This window comes from Mizuhopecten yessoensis, unplaced genomic scaffold (genome assembly GCF_002113885.1).
Source record: "Mizuhopecten yessoensis strain PY_sf001 unplaced genomic scaffold, ASM211388v2 scaffold9465, whole genome shotgun sequence".
NCBI lineage: Eukaryota > Metazoa > Mollusca > Bivalvia > Pectinida > Pectinidae > Mizuhopecten > Mizuhopecten yessoensis.
In genome coordinates this window covers 268877-285914 of record NW_018408061.1, presented here as the reverse complement: position 1 = coordinate 285914, position 17038 = coordinate 268877, and the positions used below count along the sequence as shown (strand labels likewise).

The following is a 17038-nucleotide window of genomic DNA, read 5'->3' as shown; positions in this document are numbered from 1 at the left end:
TATATCTATACATTTTGGAAAGGTATTTAATCCTACATGATCGGAAACCACTTGATACTTTTTTCAGAAAGTCCCGCTGTATCCTACATCATCGGAGTTCTTCACCGAGATTCACAATATTTACAATCATATCATGAGTTATTGCCCTTGTCAATTTTATCCAAACACGTTTCTTCCATAGACAACGGAACCCAAACGCAGAAAGCACGTTTTACCTCACAACCTAACGGTACACGTTCTACCTCACAACCTAACGGCACACGTTCTATCTCACACCTAACGGCACACGTTCTACCTCACAACCTAACGGCACACGTTCTACCTCACAACCTAACGGCACACGTTCTACCTCACACCTAACGGCACACGTTTTACCTCACAACCTAACGGAACACATTCTACCTCACAACCTAACGGCACACGTTCTACCTCACACCTAACGGCACACGTTCTACCTCACAACCTAACTGCATACGTTCTACCTCACACCTAACGGCACACGTTCTGCCTCACAAACTAACGGCACACGTTCTACCTCACAACCTAACGGCACACGTTCTACCTCACACCTAACGGTACATGTTTTACCTCACAACCTAACGACACGTTCTACCTCACACCTAACGGCACACGTTCTACCTCACACCTAACGGCACACGTTCTACCTCACAACCTAACGGCACACGTTCTACCTCACACCAAACGGCAAACGATTTACCTCACAACCTAACGGCACACGTTTTACCTCACAACCTAACGGCACACGTCTACCTCACAACCTAACGGCACACGTTATACCTCACAATCTAACGGCACACGTTCTACCTCACAACCTAACGGCACACGTTCTACCTCACAACCTAACGGCACACGTTCTTCCTCACAACCTAACGGCACACGTTCTACCTCACAACCTAAAGGCACACGTTCGTTCATTTCTTCGTCATATAGTTTGTTAGCATAATTGTATAAAAAGAGATATCGGAATACGCGAGTTGGATTGTTTAGATATTTAAGAATTATACAACAATCTGTTCCGTGTTATAGACCACAACAAGGATTAAAATGCTGTGTTATGCTTATATTTACTCTTTTCATAATATTTTCATTTTCACTTCTTAGTTCAAAATTTAGCGGTATTTGTTTAAAAGGAAGAACAACCCATGGAACTGCTCACGGAATGTTGTCTCTTGACTTTCCCCGTAAAATACATAGTTCTTGGAAATTAACACAAAAATATCGATACAATTTCCATAATTTAATCGATATACATATTTAATTCACATTTAATAATAGGCTTACATAGTGAACATTTTTAATCATTTTGGCTATTTTACTTATCTACTCGCTAGTGGGGAGAGGAATAAAGATCCGGTAGTTAGTCGGACACGTGGAGATATATCACCAGCCTGTGTTATGGTCTCATAACACGGAACTGGCCTAGGTAGTGTTATATAGTGGCCATGCAGAGCAAATGTAAATATATGTATATATATATATATAACAAATGAAAAGAGTTTCTACGTACCTCCTTAGCGCTTTCAAATGAGGAACATAACTACTTATATCTACAACGTTGCTTATGAGAAAATGAGCATTAACATCTAACAACACAATGCGCAATGTTTATTTCTTTACATTACAGTCCGCAGTGTCAACTGAAGGGAGGGAAACAATCGGATATGAAACAATAATGATAATACAACATTGCATTTGAATGACGATAACGTAATGTTCAAGGACTTCATGATAAAAGGAGTTCATGTTCGCTAAAAGTAAAGCGTCTGTCGAGTCAAGGACGTTATCTACACCAATACACGATAGTGTTGACACAACAGTAGCACGTGTACCGAGTATCGTCGTAGTCAGACCGGCTACCTTGACCATGATTTTTATTTCTGCAATGGGACATGGGATTCGGTGCTCCAACGTGACTTGTTAAACACATATGTCATTTGTTGAAACTTGTTTATCAAACCCTCGACAGAACGTGATCCATATAATAAACTGTACACCAGGGGGCGTAACTACAACTTACCTAGAGTACAGGCAGCAGATATACGTCGGAGATTACAATTATCAGACCGGCGAGTACATCAGGTCATCTGACCCTGACACGGCTGACCACACGCTGACCAAAGCGGATCGAGCACAGCCATGCCCACTAAAGGTAAGTCTAATCATACACTATTTACTAGCAAACAATGAGCATTCTCGAGAATTCACCAACACATCATTGATCGGTATGCGCCACGTTTTATTGATGTGTTGGTCTGTTTAGCATACATTCAGGCTGTACTGTAGTATATGCGCGTTATTTTTCGTGGTTCAGTACAGCACCATGCAAGACGACTGTCGTAGCTTCGAGTAAAAAACCACAGCATCGAAAAAGATTTAAAAAACCCAAAATAAACCAGCTTAATTATTTTCTATACAACGCACATGTCTTATACGCGTTGGCTCGTGTATTTGTAAACATGTGTGGTGTTGAGAGTGAAGGCTGTCATGTTGACATAGCGTTAATCTGTGTCGGCGGGAGATTTGTCCCCGTTTTACAAAAGCTGAGTACATGTAGTACTGTGAAGGTCACTAGTCGAATTGTAGGTATCAGTACAGTACTAGTAGGGTGGATGTATTGTAGTAAACAGTACAGTACTAGTAGAGTGGATGTATTGTAGGTATCAGTACAGTACCGGTAGGGTGGATGTATTGTAGGTATCAGTACAGTACTGGTAGAGTGGATGTATTGTAGGTATCAGTACAGTACTAGTAGGGTGGATGTGTTGTAGGTATCAGTACAGTACAAGTAGAGTGGATGTATTGTAGGTAACAGTACAGTACTAGTAGAGTGGATGTATTGTAGGTATCAGTACAGTACTAGTAGGGTGGATGTATTGTAGGTATCAGTACAGTACTGGTAGAGTGGATGTGTTGTAGGTATCAGTACAGTACTTGTAGGGTGGATGTATTGTAGGTATCAGTACAGTACTAGTAGGGAGGATGTATTGTAGGTATCAATACAGTACTAGTAGGTTGGATGTATTGTAGGGATCAGTACAGTACTAGGAGGGTGGATGTATTGGAGGTATCAGTACAGTCCTGGTAGAGTGGATGGGTTGTAGGTATCAGTACAGTACTAGTAGGGTGGATGTATTGTAGGTATTGGTACAGTACTAGTAGGGTGGATGGATTGTAGGTATCAGTACAGTACTAGTAGGGGGGATGTATTGTAGGTATCAGTACAGTACTAGTAGGGGGGATGTATTGTAGGTATCAGTACAGTACTAGTAGAGTGGATGTATTGTAGGTATCGGTACAGTACTGGTAGGGTGGATGTATTGTAGGTATCAGTACAGTACTAGTAGAGTGGATGGATTGTAGGTATCAGTACAGTACTAGTAGGGTAAATGAATTGTAGGTATCGGTACTGTACTAGTAGGGTGGATGGATTGTAGGTATCAGTACAGTACTAGTAGGGTGGATGTATTGTAGGTATCAGTACAGTTCTAGTAGGGTGGATGTATTGTAGGTATCGGTACAGCACTGGTAGGGTGGATGTATTGTAGGTATCAGTACAGTTCTAGTAGGGTGGATGTATTGTAGGTATCAGTACAGTACTAGTAGAGTGGATGTATTGTAGGTATCGGTACAGTACTGGTAGGGTGGATGTATTGTAGGTATCAGTACAGTACTAGTAGGGTGAATGAATTGTAGGTATCAGTACAGTACTAGTAGGGTGGATGTATTGTAGGTATCGGTACAGCACTGGTAGGGTGGATGTATTGTAGGTAACAGTACAGTACTAGTAGGGTGGATGTATTGTAGGTATCAGTACAGTACTAGTAGGGTGGATGTATTGTAGGTAACAGTACATTACTAGTAGGGTGGATGTATTGTAGGTATCAGTACAGTACTAGTAGGGTTGATGTATTGTAGGTATCGGTACAGTACTGGTAGGGTGGATGTATTGTAGGTAGCAGTACAGTACTAGTAGGGTGGATGATGTGTTGTAGGTATCAGTACAGTACTTGTAGGGTGGATGTATTGTAGGTATCAGAACAGTACTAGTAGGGCGGATGTATTGTAGGTATCAGAACAGTACTAGTAGGGCGGATGTATTGTAGGTATCAGAACAGTACTAGTAGGGCGGATGTATTGTAGGTATCGGTACAGTACTGGTAGGGTGGATGTATTGTAGGTAGCAGTACAGTACTAGTAGGGTGGATGTATCGTAGGTATCAGTACAGTACTAGTAGGGAGGATGTATTGTAGGTATCGGTACAGAACTAGTAGGGTGGATGTATTGAAGGTATCAGTACAGTACTAGTAGGGGGGGTGTATTGTAGGTATCAGTACAGTACTAGTAGAGTGGATGATTGTAGGTATCAGTACAGTACTAGGTACAGTACTAGTAGGGTGGATGTGTTGTAGGTATCAGTACAGTACTTGTAGGGTGGATGTATTGTAGGTATCATTACAGTTCTAGTAGGGTGGATGTATTGTGGGTATCGATACAGCACTGGTAGGGTGGATGTATTGCAGGTAACAGTACAGTACTAGGAGGGTGGATGTATTGTAGGTATCAGGACAGTACTAGTAGGGTGGATGTATTTTAGGTAACAGTACATTACTAGTAGGGTGGATGTATTGTAGGGATCAGTACTAGTAGGGTGGATGTATTGTAGGTATCAGTACTAGTAGGATTGAACCTGTACACGTATACTGTTTACTTGAACCACTATTTTCATATCTAGCTTCACTTATAACCACTCATGTCCGGAACCTTAAATGGGTTATGATCTCCCGACATTCCATTATGATTTTTCCAATACTCATTTCAGATCGTAACCTTCCGTTGTTATTTTGGGTAGAGCTTATTTTGTTCCATATAAAAAACCTTATATGCATAGCTAGGACCCGATACGGTCTGATATGAACCAGATATAGTAAGTAGGTATATTAATAACCATCACTTCTCATTGAGTTTGTTCTTGTGTAATATATTAAACATTGCAGTAAAAGTATTTCAATATCATTGTTGTTTGCCGACTTTTCTTGTTGGAGTTATTTCCCTTATGCCATAACAATATGTTGTTGGCAGGTTTGACCGAACGGTTGGCTGACGGCGAGAGTCTGGTAGTGGCGGAAGGATACCTGTACGAGTTTGAGCGTCGAGGTTATCTAAAGGCCGGGGCATTTGTACCGGAAGTGGTCCTTGAACACCCTGAACAGCTCCGCCTACTCTCAGAAGAATTCGTCCACGCTGGCAGTGACACCGTAGTGGCCTATACGGTAGATACCAGCTTATCAGTCACAATTTACATTCATCAATAAAGCATTGTTTATGGTTCTATATATAATTTTAAACAATATATACTTAGAGACAACAATGACAATACATTGGTATGATCATCTCCGGTTCGGTCATGTGGTGTGTAAGAGAACCCCAAATCCCCGTTCAAACTTGAGCATTGTAAAAAATCCAAATTCGATCCTTATAATTTATGCGACAAATCCCCGTGTTTTATAGAGCTGTAGATAGCTGACCATAAACAGGCGACTGGTCAGAATTATGGAGTCTGAGATTATTGTCAGTTTTGGCAGACTAATGTCTCGGTACCTACATGTACAAATGACCTGTTCAGGTACAAAATGTACTTGATTATATAGGTGATTGTTGTATGGTAATAACACTGATTTCGCAAAATGGACGTAATTCCGTGTGTGTGTGTAAATTAAGGTGACACCTTTCATTTTCAAACTTGCTTTTAATTCCAAATCCGCTTTTTATACAAACCGTTCGTCTGACCAATGAAATAAAGCAACCCTACCTGTGGTGCCACCAAGCGCGTCATATAACATGGATGTTTCCCCGACACAAATCGCAAAAATCTTTAACGACTCTGCCGGACAAACAAAACATCTACAATATACAAAGTAACAATACGGTAAAGGAAAGCCATATCTGTTATTCTCTTTAAACAGTACTACGGTCATCGAGAGAAACTCCGTGCGATAGGCCGAGAGGATGACCTTGAGAAACTTCAGAGGACGGCCCTACAAATCGCCCGGGAGGTGGCGGACAAGACGGGAACTCTGATGGCGGGGGACATCTGTAATACAACAGTGTATGACAAAGATGACCCCGAGACACACCGTGATGTCACAGCCATGTTCAAAGTACGTCACTTCCGGTAAACGATCAGTATAATGTTAATGTAAAATAGAATTTTTCAGTCAGGTTAACTTAAGAGTATTTTTGTCGGAACTTAACTAAATAAAGTAAAAATGAAAGTGTATGTTCAATAATTAATATATGTATGGTAATTACTGGTTAGACTGTTCATCGAAGGGAAGACATCAATGTCCTTGTTGTGAGTTGTGTAACATTCTACAGGTGTTTATAAACTATTTATAGGAACAGGTGGAATGGGCTATGGAGTACAACGTGGATTACATCATTGGAGAAACGTTTAACGACTTTGGAGAAGCCCTCCTCGCTCTGGAGGCCATCAAGACGTACGGCAAAGGTACTTCATAGGGCAAGAAATTAAACAGGTATTCAGAGACAGCATGATACAGGTGTGTATGGACAGACGATGAGTATACCCCAAACAAGGCATACGATAAAATAGGATATGATGGAAAACGTAGGGACAAAAGAGGACAAATATAGACAGAGGAACGTCAAACGTCAAAGCAAGAGATAACATAATAAACGACATATATATGCTTTCCATGCTTACACTCTTTGCTTGTTTTAAGTCTACTTAATTCACTGGTTTACGTTACTAACGCAGTCCTCTTTACCTGTTTATTTTGACTAGTCTACATCGAATTCAATTGTCTCCCTCACGTGTTTACCTTGACCAACATTTACCTCCAGGTGTACCTGCTGTCATCACCTTTGCCCCGTCCAGTGCCTATAGTACGTTTGACGGTTACCTCTATGGAGACGCGTGCCGGAAGTTGGAAGAGGCTGGCGCAGCCGTAGTTGGTGTTAATTGTAACAGAGGACCGAAGAGCATGCTTCCAATCGTACGTGACATCATCAAAAGCTGCAAAGTAAGTACACTTAGTGAACGGTAATGAAGGAAAGCACACGCTTATTGCACGGTAATGAAGGAAAGCACACACTTAGTGAACGGTAATGAAGGAAATCACACTTAGTGAACGGTAATGAAGGAAAGCACACACTTAGTGCACGGTAACGAAGGAAAGCACACACTTAGTGAACGGTAATGAAGGAAATCACACACTTAGTGAACGGTAAAGAAGGAAATCACGCACTTAGTGAACGGTAATGAAGGAAAGCACACACTTAGTGAACGGCAATGAAGGAAAGCACACACTTAGTGAACGGTAAAGAAGGAAATCACACACTTAGTGAACGGTAATGAAGGAAAGCACACACTTAGTGAACGGCAATGAAGGAAAGCACACACTTAGTGAACGGTAATGAAGGAAATCACACACTTAGTGAACGGTAATGAAGGAAAGCACACACTTAGTGAACGGTAATGAAGGAAAGCACACACTTAGTGAACGGTAATGAAGGAAAGCACACACTTAGTGAACGGTAATGAAGGAAAGCACACACTTAGTGAACGGTAATGAAGGAAAGCACACACTTAGTGAACGGTAATGAAGGAAAGCACACACTTAGTGAACGGTAATGAAGGAAAGCACACACTTAGTGAACGGTAATGAAGGAAAGCACACACTTAGTGAACGGTAATGAAGGAAAGCACACACTTAGTGAACGGTAATGAAGGAAAGCACACACTTAGTGAACGGTAATGAAGGAAAGCACACACTTAGTGAACGGTAATGAAGGAAAGCACACACTTAGTGAACGGTAATGAAGGAAAGCACACACTTAGTGAACGGTAATGAAGGAAAGCACACACTAAGTGAACGGTAATGAAGGAAATCACACACTTAGTGAACGGTAATGAAGGAAAGCACACACTTAGTGAACGGCAATGAAGGAAAGCACACACTTATTGAACGGTAATGAAGGAAAGCACACACTGAGTGAACGAAAGAGAAACAGGAGGAATTTTACAAAAAGTAGGCAAATAATTTTAAAGAGCCCAACGGTGAGTAAACGTTTCTATTGAAAAAGGATTGGTTTGGTTTGATATAGTTTAAAATCCAGCTAAGGTCGTTAAGGGACGTGCCTCCATGTGTGTAATGTATGCATGCATGTGTGTATGAGCAAGGCACTTGGTAACAAAAGGTTGTTAGAAGTAGTGGAGATAAAGGATAGAGATACAACTCTTCAGAACAGTGGGAGCAATAGGCAGATAATTCTACAAAACATGCCAGCATTTCTACGGGATGTAGCGGTAGGCAAATAGTTCTACAAAACATGCCAGCATTTCTACGGGATGCAGCGGTAGGCAAATAGTTCTACGAGAAATAGTGGAAACGAGGCCGAAAAACAAAAAGAATCGACGAACAAGGGGAGAAGTAAATATTTCGAAAATTCAAAGAGTATGTAGCAAAGCTACAGAAGACGCGGCAACAAACAAAATACAAAGGGTAAGCACATAGTTTAACTTGTACGGACAAAGGGGCTAAGCAAATGATTCTATGGAAGAACAGGTTACCAGATACTAAGCGAGGCGTATGTCAACATTCTAGGTCACAAAGAGGTTATAATAAAATACAGAACACATAGGAGGCAAATATTTAACGGAACAAATAGATAAGTATACAATTAGACATAACAGAACAGTAGAGCACTTATTTACCACGGAATAGATGTATAGAAACATTATATATGAGAACAATACAGCACGTATTTACCACGGAATAGATGTATAGAAAAACTACATAACAGAACAATTCAGCACTTATTTACCACGGAATAGAGGTATAGAAACACTACATAGCAGAACAATACCACACTTATTTACCACGGAATAGATGTATAGAAACATTACATAACAGAACAATGCAGCACTTATTTACCACGGAATAGAGGTATAGAAACACTACATAGCAGAACAATACCGCACTTATTTACCACGGAATAGATGTATAGAAAAACTACATAACAGAACAATACGGCACTTATTTACCACGGAATAGAGGTATAGAAACACTACATAGCAGAACAATACCGCACTTATTTACCACGGAATAGAGGTATAGAAACACTACATAGCACAACAATACCACACTTATTTACCACGGAATAGATGTCTAGAAACATTACATAACAGAACATAACATCACTTATTTACCACGGACTAGATGTATAGGATCACTAGATAACAGAACAATACAGCACTTATTTACCACGGAATAGAGGTATAGAAACACTACATAGCAGAACAATACCGCACTTATTTACCACGGAATAGATGTATAGAAACACTACCTAACAGAACAATACAGCACTTATTTACCACGGAATAAATGTATAGGAACACTACATAGCAGGACAATACCGCACTTATTTACCACGGAATAGATGTATAGAAACACTACATAACAGAACAATACCGCACTTATTAACCACGTAATAGATGTATAGAAACATTACATAACAGAACATAACATCACTTATTTACCACGGACTAGATGTATAGGATCACTAGATAACAGAACAATACAGAATTTATTTACCACGGAAAAGATGTATAGAAAAACTACATAACAGAACAATAAAGCACTTATTTACCACGGACTAGATGTATAGAAACACGACATAACAGAACAATACAGCACTAATTTACCACGGAATAGAGGTATAGAAACACTACATGACAGAACAATACAGCACTAATTTACCACGGACCAGATGTATAAAAACACTACATAACAGAACAATAAAGCACTATTAACCACGGAATAGATGTATAGAAACACGACATAACAGAACAAAACAGCACTTATTTACCACGGACTAGATGTATAGAAACACTACATAACAGAACAATACAGCACTTATTTACCACGGAATAGCTGTATAGAAACATTACATAACAGAACATAACATCACTTATTTACCACGGACTAGATGTATAGAAACACTACATAACCGAATAATACAGCACTTATTTACCACGGACTAAGTGTATAGAAAAACTACATAACAGAACAAAACAGCACTTATTTACCACGGACTAAGTGTATAGAAAAACTACATAACAGAACAATGCAGCACTTATTTACCACGGAATAGATGTATAGAAACATTACATAACAGAACAGTACAGCACTTATTTACCACGGAATAGATGTATAGGAACATTACATAACAGAACAATACAGCACTTATTTACCACAGAATAGATGTATAGGAACACTAGATAACAGAACAATACAGCACTAATTTACCACGAAATAGATGTATAGAAACACTACATAGCAGAACAATACCGCACTTATTTACCACGGAATAGATGTATAGAAACACTAAATAACAGAACAATACAGCACTTATTTACCACAGAATAGATGTATAGGAACACTAGATAACAGAAAAATACAGCACTAATTTACCACGAAATAGATGTATAGAAACACTACATAGCAGAACAATACCGCTCTTATTTACCACGGAATAGATGTATAGAAACACTACCTAACAAAACAATACAGCACTTATTTACCACGGACTAAATTTATAGAAAAACTACATAACAGAACAATAAAGCACTTATTTACCACGGACTAAATGTAGAAACACTAGATAACAGAACAATACAGCACTTATTTACCACGGAATAGATGACTAGATAACAGAACAATACAGCACTTATTTAACACGGAATAGATGTATAGAAACACTACATATCGGAAAAATACAGCACTTATTTACCACGGAATAGATGTATAGAAACACTACATATCGGAACAATACAGCACTTATTTACCACGGAATAAATGGATAGGAACACTAGATAACAGAACAATACAGCACTTATTTACCACGGAATAGATGTATAGAAACACTACATAACAGAACAATACAGCACTTATTTACCACGGAATAAATATATAGGAACACTAGATAACAGAACAATACAGCACTTATTTACCACGGAATAGATGTATAGAAACACTACATAGCAGAACAATACAGCACTTATTTACCACGGAATAGATGTATAGGAACACTAGATAACAGAACAATACAGAACTTATTTACCACGGAAAAGATGTATAGAAAAACTACAGAACAGAACAATACAGCACTTATTTACCACGGAATAGATGTATAGAAACACTACATAGCAGAACAATACAGCACTTATTTACCACGGAATAAATGGATAGGAACACTAGATAACAGAACAATACAGAACTGATTTACCACGGAAAAGATGTATAGAAAAACTACAGTACAGAACAATACAGCACTTATTTACCAAGGAATAGATGTATAGAAACATTACATAACAGATCATAACATCACTTATTTACCACGGACTAAATGTATAGAAACACTAGATAACAGAACAATACAGCACTTTTTTACCACGGAATAGATGTATAGAAACACTACAGAACAGAACAATACAGCACTAATTTACCACGGAATAGATGTATAGAAAAACTACATAACAGAAAAATACAGCACTTATTTACCACGGAATAGATGTATAGAAACATTTAATAACAGAACAATACAGCACTTATTTACCACGGAAAAGATGTAAAGGAACACTAGATAACAGAACAATATAGCACTAATTTACCACGAAATAGATGTATAGAATCACGACATAACAGAACAATACAGCACTAATTTACCACGGAAAAGATTATAGAAAAACTACATAACAGAACAATACAGCACTTATTTACCACGGAATAGATGTATAGAAACACTGCATAGCAGAACAATAAAGCACTTATTTACCACGGAATAGATGTATAGAAACATTACATAACAGAACATAACATCACTTATTTACCACGGACTAAATGTATAGAAAAACTACATAAAAGAACAATAAAGCACTTATTTACCGCGGAATAGATGTATAGAAACACTACATAACAGAACAATACAGCACTTATTTACCACGGATTAGATGTATAGAAATACTACCTAACAGAACAATACAGCACTTATTTACCACGGACTAAATGTATAGAAAAACTACATAAAAGAACAATAAAGCACTTATTTACCGCGGAATAGATGTATAGAAACACTACATAACAGAACAATACAGCACTTATTTACCACGGACTAAATGTATAGAAAAACTACATAAAAGAACAATAAAGCCCTTATTTACCGCGGAATAGATGTATAGAAACCCTACATAACAGAACAATACAGCACTTATTTACCACGGATTAGATGAATAGAAATACTACCTAACAGAACAATACAGCACTTATTTACCACGGATTAGATGTATAGAAATACTACCTAACAGAACAATACAGCACTTATTTACCACGGACTAAATGTATAGGAACACTAGATAACAGATCAATACAGCACTTATTTACCACGGAATAGATTTATAGGAACATTACATAACAGAACATAACATCACTTATTTACCACGAACTAAATGTATAGAAACACGAGATAACAGAACAATACAGCACTTATTTACCACGGAATAGATGTATAGAAACACTACATAACAGAACAAAACAGCACTTATTTACCACGGACTAAATGTATAGGATAACTAGATAACAGAACAATACAGCACTTATTTACTACGGAATAGATGTATAGAAACACTACATAACAGAACAATACAGCACTTATTTACCACGGAATAGATGTATAGGAACACTAGATAACAGAACAATACAGCACTTATTTACCACGGAATATATGTATAGAAACACTACATAACCGAATAATACAGCACTTATTTACCACGGATTAGATGTATAGGAACACTACATAACAGAACTATACAGCACTTATTTACCACGGACTAAATGTATAGAAAAACTACATAACAGAACAATACAGCACTTATTTACCACGGAATAGATGTATAGAAACATTACATAACAGAACAATAAAGCACTTATTTACCACGGAATAGATGTATAGGAACACTAGAGAACAGAACAATACAGCACTTATTTACCACGGACTAAATGTATAGAAGAACTACATAACAGAACAATAAAGCACTTATTTACCACGGAATAGAAGTATAGAAAAACTACATAACAGAACAATACAGCAATTATTCACCACGGAATAGATGTATAGAAACACTACATAACAGAACAGTACAGCACTTATTTACCACGGACCAGATGTATAAAAACACTACATAACAGAAGAGAACAATCGTGTATGGAAATACTTCCATTGAACACATTGGTAACCTAATAAATCTACAGAATAAAATGGAAAGGCAAATGATTCTACAGAACAAAGAATTACTCGTTGCAATTAATCCTCCAAAAGCATACAAGAGGGCAACATTTCTACCCATCTACAAACAGGATAGGCGAATATTTCTGCAGAATAAAGGTTGGCTCGTGGCAAATAATGTACAGATCCATGAAAGAGGGCAGATATTGTTACAGAACCAAACGAGAGTGAAAGTATGTATACACAGAAAACATAAAACGTATGGTAAACATCTACAAACAGGATACAATAGATGAATATTTGTATTGACAGAGGTCATTAAAAACAATTATGTTAGGGAAAAGCAAATTTTTGCTCTCGAAAATTTCTAAAAACTAGTTTTGAAATAAATAATTTACCGAAAACTAATGAATCTATAATGAAGATGAAAGGAGGGAATGGATTGGACTGCGTGTCAGACCACGTTAACGTTGGTTGTGTAAGTCCTGTCCAAGTCCCGTGTAAGTCCTGTCCAAGCCTCGTGTAAGACCACGTTAACGTTGGTTGTGTAAGTCCTGTCCAAGTCCCGTGTAAGTCCTGTCCAAGCCTCGTGTAAGACCACGTTAACGTTGGTTGTGTAAGTCCTGTCCAAGTCTCGTGTAAGACCACGTTAACGTTGGTTGTGTAAGTCCTGTCCATGTCTCGTGTAAGTCCTGTCCAAGCCTCGTGTAAGACCACGGTAACGTTGGTTGTGTAAGTCCTGTCCAAGTCTCGTGTAAGACCACGGTAACGATGGTTGTGTAAGTCCTGTCCAAGTCTCGTGTAAGACCACGGTAACGTTGGTTGTGTAAGTCCTGTCCAAGTCTCGTGTAAGACCACGTTAACGTTGGTTGTGTAAGTCCTGTTCAAGCTCCATACGGCGTGGATGTAATGGGACGGCACGCTGTAATGTTTTAGTTAATTTCATGCTGTTTGAGATGCCATCAACACCATTTGGATAATAATCTTTGTCTCGATATTAAAATTGTTTTCAAGGAACATAACCCCCTGTTTGTAGAATTAACATCACCCACACTTGTCTACAGTGGAGTCAGTTATAACCTGGCGGCGCTTCTCCTTTGTAAACTCGAGTTATTACCTTACAGTCCAATAATCGCTGTCGGCGTTTACCCCGGAGATTGATATCTGAGTGTTTGTCAAGAAGTAGTTACGGTAAGACCAGGGAGGGGGCGGGACCAGCTGATCCTCCAGACAGCTGGTGTGACATCTCTCAGATATGGCGAGGTCGGCATCCGCCTCGTGCTGGTGCGCTTCTCACCAGTCATGGTCTTCTGAACGTTTATTGAAAAAATCTGAGTACATCCCGGAACTAGATCTCTAACGAGGAAGGGCGTTTCCCTTCCTGGTTGGAATGGAGTTGTCTTCCCATGATAAATGCCTAGTCATATGTCAGTAAATGAAAAGCACATGTCCCCTATTTAAAGAGATAAAGTATTTGTGGAAACTGAAAATTTATGAGGCTGAATACTTTGTTCGACCAAAATATATTTTGCTGTTCCTATGCAGTACCGAGGCTGTTCGCAATCGGCTTCACTGGCATTACAGCACTAGACTAAGTTTATTACAATTACACATTTGTCATTAATTATTTCATCAGCATCAAAGACATGGGGCCCTGTTTCTCGTTTCGTCTGGGATTTTGCCTGCGCGTGGTGCGAATAATTCACTCCCGTCTCACTTGATTTTGTTACACATAGCTCTAACTGTGAGTAAATCAAACGTTATAAGGAACTCGGAATGATAACATTTATCACGTCGGGGTGTGATTCCTGATGAGATTTGTCGAGCTCCCTGCCAAACTATCGAGCTCCCTGCCGAATTCGTATGCCCCTGCACATGTATTATATTAGGTTGCGTGTAATTACATACACTTGTTTCATCTCGGACGAAATTGTAATTTTCTCTCATGTTGATATCATGATGTAAGTGTACCATATCTGTTTACAGCTATTTATTCATGCAAGGCAAACATAATGTGTGTCTAGCTTGTTTGTTTCACTGAATAAGATTGAAGCTCAATTCAATTTTATTAACTTTAGGCCTTACGGCCCATCAGTACATAGATATGTCAAAACATTACATAATAAATAATGGCACGACAAACAGTGCAAAGTGGAGAGTTTAGTACATGCATGTATATCTAATTAAATTCTCAATTTATTTGCTTCCAAAATATATTTACCAAGTTGACACAGTTCCTTGGTGTTGTTTACACAAAATAATTGTATAAATTTAAACATAGATGGATTTTTTTCAGTAATTTTTCTTTAAATATTGTCTTCTTAAATGTTGGTGAGTATTACATACTGTAGTACAAATGGTATTCATCTTCAATCTCTTCTTCCTCTTTATAGTGTCGGTATTTCTGTTTTTTTAATAATTTAAACAAAGATGTTACCTACCTTCATTCTTTAATAATTTGAGAGCCGGAAACGAAAACAGCAATTGTCTGATTTAGCTAGTTATAATAGTTTGTATTGTTTAGTAGAACTACATGTAAAGAGTAACATATTACACGATGGTTAGGTGAGACAAGAGATTCCGAGTTGTCCACAATAAACAGTACTAAAACAGTTTGTCATTTGAGTAAAAAAAATATTTCAAAATTAAGTTGTTGGTTTCAGGGACCAGTGGCCTGTTTACCGAACCCGTACCGAACGACGGACGAACATCCTACGATGCACTCTCTGAAGGACGCGGACACAGGCGAGTCAAGCATTCACTAAACGGAAGCCAAACATCTCGTATGAACTCCCTCTAAAAGTAGTCCCATATTACAGTAATATCTTAAAGGTGTTTTATAATGATTTCCAAAGCTTCCTCGCTGTAATGTACCACCTCCATATCCACGACAAGCCTTTAATGGTTGCGTGCCTTTTACTTCCGTGGTTTTCGATATAAAAGTTTAGTAAAGAGGATGACCTTAAATAATGCTATTGTATTCATCATGCAGGTAAGATGGCCTTTCCCGACGACCTTCCCGCCTGGCTCTGTAGTCGGACACAAATCAGGGCGTTTGCCAACGAGGCCAAGGAGATGGGTGTCCGCTACATCGGTCTATGCTGTGGAAACGCCTCATACTACACTCGTATCGTGGCAGAAGTGTACGGACGAACACCCCCGGCCTCCAAGTACTCCTCAGATATGTCTCAACACTTCGTGTACGGCGATGAAAAGTTCGCCAAGAAGTATTTCTCGGCCGGACTGAAGGCCAAATTGGCAACCAATGAATAGACACTTGACAATTCCTGGCCAAGGGTTTGGTTAATAGCAATCGAGATATGTTGCAATATATTTCCGGGGAGGACACTCCCCCATCGGACTGTCTGCGCAAATGTTTTCTCCAAAAGATTTTTTGGATACGATTTTTCATGAATACATTTGTCGCCTCAATGATATACTTTCATCTCATTTTTGCATTGACATACATGTATATCTATTACATTATGTTACATTATGGATATGATACACAATCGAAATTGGAAAAGCATTTTGACTTTGGGGTTGTTTTAACAGGTGCCTTCCATGTAATGATCATCTACTTATGGTTAAACTAACTGTTGGAAATGTTCGGTCATAGAGACCAGATTCAATTTACGTTTAGTAAAGAAATGTCGCAGATGAAAATAAAAATATAATATACAGCATACTGTATTATATCTGATCGAGTTT

The 17038-nt window shown here is 38.5% G+C and overlaps 1 protein-coding gene across 2 annotated transcripts; it reads left to right on the top strand.

The window, feature by feature from the left end:
• Positions 1–1846: 1846 nt before the first annotated feature.
• LOC110458153 (betaine--homocysteine S-methyltransferase 1-like) lies at positions 1847–17030 on the top strand. Of its 2 annotated transcripts, XM_021509745.1 has the most exons (7): positions 1847–2170; positions 5102–5292; positions 5986–6180; positions 6419–6530; positions 6887–7065; positions 15991–16072; positions 16320–17030. In XM_021509745.1, the coding sequence occupies exons 1-7, from the start codon at positions 2158–2160 to the stop codon at positions 16598–16600; spliced, it is 1053 nt and encodes a 350-aa protein (XP_021365420.1). In that variant the 5' UTR covers positions 1847–2157; the 3' UTR covers positions 16601–17030. The 2 variants fall into 2 exon arrangements, with proteins under 2 accessions (XP_021365420.1, XP_021365421.1); XM_021509746.1 differs by lacking the exon at positions 1847–2170 and having other exon boundaries at positions 5089–5292.
• Positions 17031–17038: the final 8 nt, after the last annotated feature.

Bases quoted from the DNA above. Each gene is read 5' to 3' on its own strand.
- LOC110458153 (XM_021509745.1), top strand. The intron at 5,293-5,985 runs GTAGATACCAGC...CTCTTTAAACAG, and splicing joins ACACCGTAGTGGCCTATACG to TACTACGGTCATCGAGAGAA. The intron at 16,073-16,319 runs GCGAGTCAAGCA...TTCATCATGCAG, and splicing joins TCTGAAGGACGCGGACACAG to GTAAGATGGCCTTTCCCGAC.